Source organism: Ranitomeya imitator, chromosome 4 (assembly GCF_032444005.1).
Source record: "Ranitomeya imitator isolate aRanImi1 chromosome 4, aRanImi1.pri, whole genome shotgun sequence".
Taxonomy (NCBI): Eukaryota; Metazoa; Chordata; class Amphibia; order Anura; family Dendrobatidae; genus Ranitomeya; species Ranitomeya imitator.
In genome coordinates this window covers 195,219,867-195,232,652 of record NC_091285.1, presented here as the reverse complement: position 1 = coordinate 195,232,652, position 12,786 = coordinate 195,219,867, and the positions used below count along the sequence as shown (strand labels likewise).

Genomic DNA, 12,786 nt, shown 5'->3' with positions numbered 1-12,786 from the left:
CAGACACTCATATTTAAAGGGAACCTGTCACCTGAATTTGGCGCAGGCGTGTACTACGGAGGACAGAGAATGAACTTCAATCCAATATTTCAGCCAGCATGCAGCAAGCGGGTAAAGAAAGGGTGAATCAAACACCCAAAAACTCCGCCCATACGACCCCAAACCAGTCCCGCCAAATTCAGGTGACAGGTTCCCTTTGTCACATGCTGTTCATTTCCTTGTGATCATCCTTGAGATTCATTGGAGTCCAGCTGTGTTTAATTAAACTGATAGGACTTGATTTGGAAACGGAACACACCTGTCTATATAAGACCTCATAGCTCACAGTGCATATCGGACCAAATGAGAATCTGAGAATCATAAGGTCAATGGAACTGGCCAAGGAGCTTAGAAACAGAATTGTGGCATGGCACAGATCTGGCCAAGGTTGCAAAAGAATTTCTGCAGCACTCAAGGTTCCTAAGAGCACAGTGGCTGCCATAATCCTTACAAGGAAGAAGTTTGAGACCAACAAAAGTCTTCCTAGACCTGGCCGTCCAGCCAAATTAAGCAATCGTGGGAGAAAAGCCTTGGTGAGACAGGTAAAGAAGAATCCCAAGATCACTGTGGCTGAGCTCCAGGGATGCAGTAGGGACATAATCCTGCAGAATGTAAGCCCGCAAGGGCAGGGTCCTCGCCCCTCTGTATCAGTCCGTCATTGTTAGTTTGTTTACTGTAAGTGATATCTGTAATTTGTATGTAACCCCTTCTCATGTACAGCACCATGGAATCAATGGTGCTATATAAATAAATAATAATAATAATAATGGGAGAAAGTTCCATAAAGTCAACTATCACTGCAGCACTCCACCAGTCGAGCCTTTATAGCAGAGTGGTCCTACAGAGGCCTCTCCTCAGTGCAAGACGTATGAAAGCCCGCATAGAGTTTGCAAAAAACACATGAAGAACTAAGATTCTCTGGTCTGATGAGATGAAGATAGACCTTTTTGGTAATAATTCTAAGTGGTATGTGTGGAGAAAACCAGGCACTGCTCATCACCTGCCCAATACAATCCCAACAGTGAAACATGGTGGTGGCAGCATCATGCTATGTGGGTGTTTTTCAGCTACAGGGACAGGACGACTGGTTGCGGTTGAAGGAAGCATGAATGCAGCCAAGTACAGAGATATCCTGGATGAAAACCTCTTCCAGAGTGCTCTGGACCTCAGACTTGGCTGAAGGTTTACCTTCCAACAAGACAATGACCAAAAGCACACAGCTAAAATAACAAAGGAGTGGCTTCAGAACAACTCTGTGACCATTCTTGACTGGCCCAGCCAGAGCCCTGACCTAAACCCATTTGAGCATCTCTGGAGAGACCTGAAAATGGCTGTCCACCAACGTTCACCATCCAACCCGACGAAACTAGAGAGGATCTGCAAGGAAGGATGGCAGAGAGTCCCCAAATCCAGGTGTGAAAAACTTGTTGCATCATTCCCAAGAAGACTCATCGCTGTACTAGCTCAAAAGGGTGCTTCTATTCAATACTGAGCAAATGATCTGAATACTTATAATCATGTGATATTTCAGTTTTTCTTTTTTATAAAATTTGCAAAAATGTCTACATTTCTGCTTTTTTTCAGTCAAGATGGGGTGCAGAATGTACATTAATGAGAAAAAAAATGTACTTTTGTGAATTTACCAAATGGCTGCAATGAAACAAAGAATATAAAATTTAAAGGGGTCTGAATATTTTCCGTACCCACTGTAACTATAGGATTAGAAATGGTTAGGTATCTTATAGACACCTCTCCATTACTTAGCCGTGGGCTTGATGTCACCTGACAATACAAAGGTGACATCAACCCCAGAAATATGAACTCCACTTGCCACAGCTACAGGGCAAGTGGGAAGCGCCGCGCAAAGCGCCAGAATTGGCGCATTTGGGTCCGGGTACTATTTTGGTACCTGACCCTAAACTTTTTGTAACTTTTCGGCTGAACCTGCCAGACCCGAACATGCAGGTGTCCGCCTATCTCTAGTCGGCATGACAACCAGAGGTGGTCTGAAGCAGACCTTTATGGTTATCATTGCCGGATTGCTATGTGATCATCACTTGTGTGTAGCAGAGGCGATTGAAGTACTGCAGCTTTTTTAAAATATTTTTTTAAAATATTAAAAAAATACAAATAATATAAAAGTTAAAATCAACCACCTTTCAAAATGAAACAATAAAAATAAATCAAATACACACACATTTGGTATCACCGTGTTCAGAATCACCCGATCTATGAAAATTAAAATAGAATTTACGCGATCGCTATACGGTGTACTGATAAAAAAATTAAAAAGATCAGAATTACCTTGTTTTGGTCGCCACTACATTGAAATAAAATGCAATAACAGACAAAACAACCTATCTGCACCAAAATGGTATCAATAAAAATGTCAGCTCGGAGCACAAAAACTAAGCCCTCACCCAGCCCAAGATGACGAAAAATGGAGACGCTACAGGTCTCGGAAAATGGTGTCTTTAATTTTTTTTACCAAATGCTGAATATTTTTCCAAGACTTAACTGTGGAATTGCACTTCTTTTGCAATTTCACTGCACTTGGAATTTGTTTCCCGTTTTCAAGTACCGTATGTAATATGTTAAAACCAATTGTGTCATTCAAATGTACAACTTGTCCAGCAAAAAACAAGCCCTACATGGCTATTTTGACACAAAAAAAGTTATGGCTCTGGGAAAAAGTGGAGCAAAAAAACAAAAATGCAAAAGCTGAAATGCCTTTGCTCATTAAGGGGTTAATGATGGCTGGGCATATTGAAATAAGATGTGCCTAATTCATAAAAAGGTGCATTCACAATTATATGCAGATTACAACTGATGTGCACCTCCACGAGGATTATTACTCCAGTCATGGACATAAAAACGCACTGTTTTTTTATTCATAAAATGTGTGGATATGCATGTAGTGTAGTGTGAGTTTATAAATATACTCACCTACTGCTCTCTCCAGTGTCCAATGTTGTTCTCCTTTTATGAGTTGGGTCATTCCAATTACAACTTGTTGGCTCACTCTATGCTAAGTGTTGAGCCAAAAGCCTCTTCTTCAATGTAAGCCTATGGATCCTCGGCCTGACACTCCAAAGAGTTACTGTAAAAGTCACTTCTGGGTCACACAAAGCGCAATGTGACCTTGAGAGGCTGATGAGCAGTGACGTCACCCTGAAGAGGAGAAGAACAATGCTGGATCCTGGAGGGAGCAGTGGTAGTTGAATATATTAATATACTCACGCTACATTACATGAATGTAGACACATTTAATGAATAAAAAACTTAGTGCAAATGCTTCTTTAAGTAACATTTCCAGTGTAGGTTGCACTACAATTGTTGTTGAATTGATCAGGTGAGCTTTGTCCGCATATTCAGGGTTGGATTGTATTACTACCTGTCCAGCTTCACAACACTCAGGTACTCCACTGTCCGCTTCGCCCCAGACAAAAGGGCATCTGCCCACTTACTGAGCTGCCACATGAAGAGCGACCTGTGTTGCTGTACTGCTACTAGCTGTCTTGCTGTAATCTGTGCTGCTGTAATCTGCGCTGCCATCTGTGGCCCTCAGGTCCTGAACGGAGGGCTCCAGTCTTAAAATGTTACGAGGCTGACTGTCCTGTCAGGGCTCTCTGACCAACTGACAATAATGCCGAGTGCTCCTCGGCTTAACCTCAGCTAGCCCCTCCTACATTAACTATTTACACTCTGAGCATAACTATATCCCCATCTAGTGGGCAAAATAGGGTACTACTCTTTCCCTACACAAATACTATAAACAGTACATTTGTAGTATTTAGAAACATAAAAATCAAACAGTAAACCTAAATCAACATTAAATATACATAACATCGATTAAAGGCACGTATATTACGGTTTTAGACAACCCCTTATATTCCCCCTCTCCTTAACAGTGGTCATCCCCGACCATGCCATGCAAAATTTTTATTAGATACAAACAACACTCCACGCAGGGAGAAATATGGTTCAACGCGAGCCGAGTCATTTCAAGCAAGAGTTCATGTTCTGGTCCTGGGTGCCTGGTTCACAGTCCCCCAGGTCAGACTCCTAGCCCATTAGACTCTGGTCCTGTCCACTGGATTAAATCATATGTAAAACCATGTGACCCATTCATTAGGTCAACAGTCCTTAGGGGAAGGCATTCCCCTCCCTTTGAGTAGAGTACGGTCATGTGCGTGCTGCCTAGTCCTAGAACACAGTCTGTTGCTACAGCCACGGCCGGTGCATTAGTCCAAGGACCTGTCATTCTGAAAGGGCAAAGTCCTGCTATCCAGCAGAAAAGGCACAACTGGTGCAACAACAAAAAAAATTAACATTCACTCCTGGCCGCCCGGTCATGCTGCACTCAACTCCAAGGGTGCTCTAGGGCTACTTTGCCCGTAGGGACGCGGAACAGTCCCGAAATTAACAAGGTGCAATGAGCACAATGTCCTTTAATCAGCAATAGTGACAGTTCAATGGCACGCATCCCGTGCCACTTGCTCGGTATCTGAATCCCATGCCCGGGTTCAGGTCGAGGGCGACTCTGCAGCCGCAAGAGTGGTAAGTTGCCAAGATGTGGCAGAGGCAGGGTTAGGCCTAGCAGCGGCCCTTGTACAAGGTGCTGACTTAGTCGGCTCTGGACTCGCATAAAGTCCAAGTTCATCCTCGCTGCATAAAGTGACCGCTACCACGTAATAGCCCCGGGGGCAGTTCTCTTTGAAAAATGAAACCCGGTCCCCTTTTTTTAAGGGTTTCCCAAATTTCACAAACGCAATGCTGACGTAATTTTTTGCTTCGGTACCTTCCTCGCGGATAAAACCGTATCCACGATCCATATCCATATAGACAAGGTGCCCGCGGGTGTGTGGGCAGGCCATAGCGCCCTCTCCGGGTTGACGTAGTTCGGCCCACACTTCCATCTCCCACTGTCTTTGTTTCTTTTAATGACCTCGTCTATCCAAGTGACCTGCCCAGGAGTAGGGAAAGGGCCCTCCGCCGGGTGATGGAAATGGGAGGCGCCCATGGACATGGCTTTGCTGGAGATAGGCTGGGCCTACAGGGTCCAGGGTTGAGACACAGACCACCCTTCAGGAATGAGGGGCCATACAGCAGCTTCCAAAGCAAGGGGTCGAGACCGGGACCATCCCTCTAAGGGCCGAGGTGCACTCACCCTTTTCTGCTCCAGAATGCTGTCCGCGCCCATCCAAGGACTGCTGGATTCTTCCACGACTGCGGCGGTGCACTCCAACATTTGCTGATAAAGATCCGTCTCGGCCTTGACTTCCAGCACGGGTTCCTCCAGGGCGGTCAATGTTTACGGTCCGCCTGCATCCAGCTCCTGAGGGCTTGATTCTGGTTCCCAGCGAAGAGGTTCTATCTCTGGAGCTGGAACATCACTGCGGGGAGCCGCAACGTCCAAAGTACATCGAGGTACTGGCTATGCATGAAGAGGCTCCGACCCCGTGGATGTGATGACTCTGGCAGATGCTGATCTTGCTCCTGTGGAAGCTCGGGAAAGCAGCGAGTCCAAAACTCATCCTGCATTCCCGTTTGCCGTCCGGGTCAGGTTCTCTCTTCTTGCCGCCATTTTAACTCCATGCGGCCTACGCCCCTGCAGTGTTGGGTGCACGAATGCTCCTTTGCTGCCGGTCCCGGATCACATGATGGCACCGCGTAGCTGCACTCAGGGTATGTGCACACGTTGCGGATTCTCTGCGGATCTGCAGCATTTTTTGAGGTGCAGAAACGCTGCAGATCCGCAATTGATTTACAGTACAATGTAAATCAATGAGAAAAAAAAAATGTTGTGCACACTTTGCGGAAAATCCGCTGCGGAGAAACGCTGCGGTTTCAAAGAAGTAGCATGTCACTTCTTGTTTGTGAATCTGCAGCGTTTTTGTACCCATTCCATTACAGAAAACCGCAGGGGTAAAAAACACAGCAAATCCGCAAGGAAACCGCAGCAAAAACGCACGAAAAACGCTGTGGAACCGCACAAAAAACGCAACAAATTCGCAGGTGCGTTTTCTGTCAGGAGGCAGAATTCTCACCAGAAATTCCTAAGCCTAATCCGCTACGTGTGCACATAGCCTCAGGGATCTCTACTGGACCCCACCCGTTCCAGGGTGGGGACACTTCCGACTACTCCACCCATTTGCTTGAATTCTGTAGGGGAGAGTGAAGCTTATTTCTCTTCATCCGCACCCACCATGGGCAGACTAGGGAATGTAGATAGGTAGATTTTGTCACCAACTGGGTATCAGAACACTGACAAAGGGGGTAGTCCAAGTCGCCGTCTTCTTCTGCGCCATTTACCATCATCTTTATGGCCGTCATCTTTGTCACATAAACGGTGTCAGACAAATCTGATATATCAGTCACTTTCAAATCATCGGCATCTTTTTCCTTCGCGGTTTGTCCACATTGCAAGGTGACGGCATCCTGCCGTCTATGTCAAGTGTGAGGGTTGACCAGGGCCGTAGTCATGGCTGAGGCAAACGGCTCCAACGTGCCCTGGTCTCCCATCACATGCATTTCACGGTTCTCAGTCAGCATACCTGTTGCTACATTCTTCACACTGTCAGGGTTTCCTGTAGGTGGGTGAGACTTCCCTCCGACACTTGCTCAGAAACAGAGACACAGTGCAGCTCTAACTTTAAACGTGTAACCTTACTATTATCTGTTCTCAGTCCGTTCACATTAATTACAGCATACTCTTCAGGTTCCACACAGGTTGTCGCCTTCACTTTCCCTGTGCTTTCCCTGTCATCCCTCAGCATCCCGTCCAATCTGGCATCACAGCGTCCTCCCTGTCCAGCTTCACCACACTCAGGTACTCCCCTGTCCGCTTCACCTAAGAAAAGGGTGTCTGCCCACGTAGTAAGCTGCCAAATGATGCGCAACCTGCGTTGCTGTACAGCTGCTAGCTGTCTTGCTACAATCTGTGCTGTTATATTCTGCGCTGCCATCTGTGGCCCTCAGGCCCTGAACGGCTGGGCTCCTGTCTTAAAACATTACGGGGCTGAGTGCCAATAATGCCGGATGCTCCTCGGCTTAAAGGGACTCTGTCACCTGAATTTGGCGGGACTGGTTTTGGGTCATATGGGCGGAGTTTTCGGGTGTGTGATTCACCCTTTCCTTACCCGCTGGCTGCATGCTGGCTGCAATATTGGATTGAAGTTCATTCTCTGTCCTCCATAGTACACGCCTGCGCTGTGCAATCTTGCCTTATGCAGGCGTGTACTACGGAGGACAGAGAATGACCTTCAATCCAATATTGCAGCCAGCATGCAGCCAGCGGGTAAGGAAAGGGTGAATCAAACACCCGAAAACTCCGCCCATATGACCCAAAACCAGTCCCGCCAAATTCAGGTGACAGGTTCCCTTTAACCATAGCTTGCCCCTCCTACATTAACTATTTACACTCTGAGCTTAACTATATCCCCATCTAGTGGGCCAAATAGGGTAATACACTTTCCCTACAAAAATACTATAAACAGTACATTTGTAGTATTTAGAAACATAAAAATCATACAGTAAACCTTACAGTAAACCTTAACATTAAATATACATAACATAGATTTAAGGCACGTATATCACAGTTTTAGACAACCCCTTACAATGTCACATAAAGCCTATTAATCAGGAGAAGGAATGAGGATACCAGAAGGTAGGAGAAGGTTCGCTTTGGCGTTTGTACGGTGGCCATGGACCGCCAACAAGGCTGATGAGCAGGGTCTTGCAAATATTTTTGCTAAATTCTACTATTTGACGTTATTCATGATTTGTACAATAGTAATGGGATTGGCCATAATATTAAAAATATCAGGCAATGAGCTAAAATAACAAAACAACAACTTATTTACCAGCTTACTTATAGTAAATCCCTCTACTTTGATCTTTGTTAACTGACCTGCACTGATTACTTGGCAACAACGCATACATGAATGCTGCAGCCAATCACTGCGCTTATGCCATACATGCAGGCATCACGGCGGAGGCCAGTGATTGGCTACTTACCAGATGATGACTACAATGTCAGAAAATAAACACAAGTTCAAGCTCATTTTCCTTTCTATTCCGCATATAGTTTAGTTGGATATGACATTCTAGAGAGCCAAAGAAACATTTCCTTATGTACCTTGGGCGTTTTTATGTCCCCACATGAAATTTGACATTAGTAAAATTCCATTGATATCAGTGAATTGTTTGTCTACATTGTCTATGAAAACATTACAACAGAGTAACAGTAGTGTAAATGAAGCAGCCAGCTCTGTATGAGCTTGTGCAGAAGAGACATTGTATTGTATATTGATTGCATTCATACATTCAACATGCACCGCTGTCTGCAAACATATGTGGCAACATCAGAGGGTCCCCTCGCCAATGGCCAGGCTGGTCGTTGTATTATGGGTTCCATGCTAGTATATGTATGTATGTGCAGCTAGGCGGATGGATAGATAGAGGATATACAGGTCCTTCTCAAAAAATTAGCATATAGTGTTAAATTTCATTATTTACCATAATGTAATGATTACAATTAAACTTTCATATATTATAGATTCATTATCCACCAACTGAAATTTGTCAGGTCTTTTATTGTTTTAATACTGATGATTTTGGCATACAACTCCTGATAACCCAAAAAACCTGTCTCAATAAATTAGCATATCAAGAAAAGGTTCTCTAAACAACCTATTACCCTAATCTTCTGAATCAACTAATTAACTCTAAACACATGCAAAAGATACCTGAGGCTTTTATAAACTCCCTGCCTGGTTCATTACTCAAAACCCCCATCATGGGTAAGACTAGCGACCTGACAGATGTCAAGAAGGCCATCATTGACACCCTCAAGCAAGAGGGTAAGACCCAGAAAGAAATTTCTCAACAAATAGGCTGTTCCCAGAGTGCTGTATCAAGGCACCTGAATGGTAAGTCTGTTGGAAGGAAACAATGTGGCAGAAAACGCTGTACAACGAGAAGAGGAGACCGGACCCTGAGGAAGATTGTGGAGAAGGACCGATTCCAGACCTTGGGGAACCTGAGGAAGCAGTGGACTGAGTCTGGTGTGGAAACATCCAGAGCCACCGTGCACAGGCGTGTGCAGGAAATGGGCTACAGGTGCCGCATTCCCCAGGTAAAGCCACTTTTGAACCATAAACAGCGGCAGAGGCGCCTGACCTGGGCTACAGAGAAGCAGCACTGGACTGTTGCTAAGTGGTCCCAAGTACTTTTTTCTGATGAAAGCAAATTTTGCATGTCATTCGGAAATCAAGGTGCCAGAGTCTGGAGGAAGACTGGGGAGAAGGAAATGCCAAAATGCCTGAAGTCCAGTGTCAAGTACCCACAGTCAGTGATGGTGTGGGGTGCCATGTCAGCTGCTGGTGTTGGTCCACTGTGTTTCATCAAGGGCAGGGTCAATGCAGCTAGCTATCAGGAGATTTTGGAGCACTTCATGCTTCCATCGGCTGAAATGCTTTATGGAGATGAAGATTTCATTTTTCAGCACGACCTGGCACCTGCTCACAGTGCCAAAACCACTGGTAAATGGTTTACTGACCATGGTATTACTGTGCTCAATTGGCCTGCCAACTCTCCTGACCTGAACCCCATAGAGAATCTGTGGGATATTGTGAAGAGAAAGTTGAGAGACGCAAGACCCAACACTCTGGATGAGCTTAAGGCCGCTATTGAAGCATCCTGGGCCTCCATAACATCTCAGCAGTGTCACAGGCTGATTGCCTCCATGCCACGCCGCATTGAAGCAGTCATTTCTGCCAAAGGATTCCCGACCAAGTATTGAGTGCATAACTGAACATTATTATGTGATGGTTTTTTTGTTTGTTATTAAAAAACACTTTTATTTGATTGGATGGGTGAAATATGCTAATTTATTGAGACAGGTTTTTTGGGTTATCAGGAGTTGTATGCCAAAATCATCAGTATTAAAACAATAAAAGACCTGACAAATTTCAGTTGGTGGATAATGAATCTATAATATATGAAAGTTTAATTGTAATCATTACATTATGGTAATGGGGTGTGTGTGTGTGTGTGTGTGTGTGTGTGTGTGTGTGTGTGTGTGTGTGTGTGTGTGTGTGTGTGTGTGTGTGTGTGTGTGTGTGTGTGTGTGTGTCATGGGTTAGATCCATGCTAGTATATGTATGTATGTGCAGATAGGCGGATGGATAGATAGAGGAGATAGATATATATATATATATACACATGCCTATGTGTGCTCAGATAGAAACAGGACAGGTGTGTGTGTGTGTGTGTGTGTGTGTGTGTGTGTGTGTGTGTGTGTGTGTGTGTGTGTGTGTGTGTGTGTGTGTGTGTGTGTGTGTGTGCGCGTGTGCGTGTCATGGGTTAGATCCATTCTAGTAGACCCTCAGAGTGTGTCATTCGTTGCCACATGGCAGGGAAGTCCAGGGCAGATGGGATTACATACAACCCAGTGACTGGGTGCCAGCTGTATAATCGTGCCAGTTCAGTGCCAGGTTACTCACTGTTGCGGTGGAGAACTTCCTGAAGAACTGATTGGCAGCCCACAGCATTTTTAGAAGTGGTCAGTCACCCAATGCCACCTAGACAGCAGCAGAGAAGGAGCAATCACCAACTGCAGCCCTGAGCCCTGGCTGACTGGAGACCCTGCAAACAACAAGGACCAAATCCAGCTAGGCCCCGCCCCCCGCAATTAAACCCCACCCTCTTTCCTGTCCATCATGTCAGCTGACGTGGAACCCAGCTTACCGCAGCGATGCTTCTCCTTCTCGTCAGGCCACGCCCCCTGTCATTAAGGGCACACCTATCTGTCATGCAGGTCACGCCCACAGCCGAGAACCCGTTCTGCTTGGCAGCTGCTGGGGAGTTTCTGATGCAACCTCTGTGGAGGCGTGTACAGTGCTTGCTGAGGGCAGGCTCATCACGTCCCGGGGGTCTCTGCAGCTCGCAGTGTGCATTTACAGGGGCTTACAGCTATTGCTTGGTGTTCTTCCTCTTATTTCCGAATTTAAAGGGATGTAGGTTGTGCCCAATGTGCAGTACAGCCCAGAAGTGGGGCACCTGGGAGGAGATTAGCAATGTATGAATAGTGCCCTGATATAGGACTGAGTTCACACTTGCGTTGTCAAGTATGTTTGTGTATTTCAGCATAGGAGCAGAAAAATAAGAAACTGCTCGCTTCTGTCAAAGTGTGAGTATGGCTGAAGGAGTTAACCTTATGTTAGGCTACTTTCACACATCCGTCTTTCGCAGGCAGGCGCAATCCGGCGAATTGTGAAAAAAACGGATCCGGCGAATGATGCTGCCTGATCCGTTTTTTCCCCATAGACTTGTATTAGCTCCGGATTGTGCCGAATGGCCTTCCGTTTCGTCCGTTTTTCGACGGCAATCATAGCTGATCCGGCGGCCGGACAAAACGTACAGATGAACCTTTTTTGTGTCCGGCGAAAAACCGGACAGCGCCTGATCCGATGCCGTCCAGCTTTTCCTGTAATGGAAGCCTATGGTGTTGAAATCAGTCAGTGACGGATTCCGGCGATAGATTCTGTTTTTCCGTCTGGTCATGCCCAGAATTGGTTTTTTCCCTATTCCGGGTCTCTCTCTCTCCCTCTCTCTCCCTTCTCCGATTGGCCACAACAGCTCGACGGAATGCTCCGATTGGTCACAACAGCTCTATGGATCCAGAACAAAAACTGATCCGTCACATCAGTTTTTACATTAATTTTGCCGGATCCAGCAATCGGTCCCACCGCCGGATTATGCCTGACGGTGAAGGACGGATGTGTGAAAGTAGCCTTAAAGGGGAGTAGGCTTCGACTGGTTAGTGAGTCCTCACCTCCCTGGATGAGCAGCAGGTTCACTTCTTACAAAGTATCTTTGCAGTCATTGTACTAACTACCAATTATATATATATATATATATATATATATATATATATATTTTTTTTTTTTAATAAATCTGTTTATTGAATTTAAAATAATAGTACAAATAAATAATAATAAATAAACAGTACAATTAGACAAATCGTATATGAACAGTACAAATATGCAAATAGCATTACCACTGCCCAAATACAATTACCCACCCCAAACCCACCCCTACCCTTTTCTGCGTGCATCTATTATTCGATTTGTGCTATGGAATTGGTGTATGACCACCTATTCGCTGCATTAGATACCATCGAGCTCATAAGTTTTCTTTAATCCCGAAAGGAAGAGATGGTATAAAAAGAGACCAAGTATTTACAAATTTCCCAGACAGCCTTTCCTTACTGGTCAGTGCATCCAACTAGGGTTGAGCGAAACGGGTCATTCATTTTCAAAAGTCGCCGACTTTTGGCAAAGTCGGGTTTCATGAAACCCGATCCGACCCCTGTGCGGGGTCGGCCATGCGGTACGCGACTTTCGCGACAAAGTCGCGTTTCAATGACGCGAAAAGCGCCATTTCTCAGCCAATGAAGGTAAACGCAGAGTGTGGGCAGCGTGATGACATAGGTCCTGGTCCCCACCATCTTAGAGAAGGGCATTGCAGTGATTGGCTTGCTGTCTGCGGCGTCACAGGGGCTATAAAGGGGCGTTCCCGCCGACCGCCATGTTACTGCTGCTGATCTGAGCTTAGGGAGAGGTTGCTGCCGCTTCGTCAGAAGCAGGGATAGTGTTAGGCAGGGTCCATTAACCACCAAACCGCTTGTGCTGTAGCGATTTCCACTGCCCAACACCACCTTCGGTGTGCAGGGACAGTGGA

General features: G+C 45.7%; 1 protein-coding gene across 1 annotated transcript in view; it reads right to left on the bottom strand.

Annotated features, from left to right (window-relative positions):
* Positions 1 to 10,726, bottom strand: part of ALDH1L2 (aldehyde dehydrogenase 1 family member L2) — a 109,757-nt gene extending 99,031 nt beyond the window's left edge. The window contains exon 1 of the mRNA XM_069764215.1: positions 10,548 to 10,726. Coding sequence (XP_069620316.1) covers positions 10,548 to 10,595 — 48 coding nt within the window. The 5' untranslated portion in view covers positions 10,596 to 10,726. The remainder of the gene's footprint in view (positions 1 to 10,547) is intronic.
* Positions 10,727 to 12,786: the final 2,060 nt, after the last annotated feature.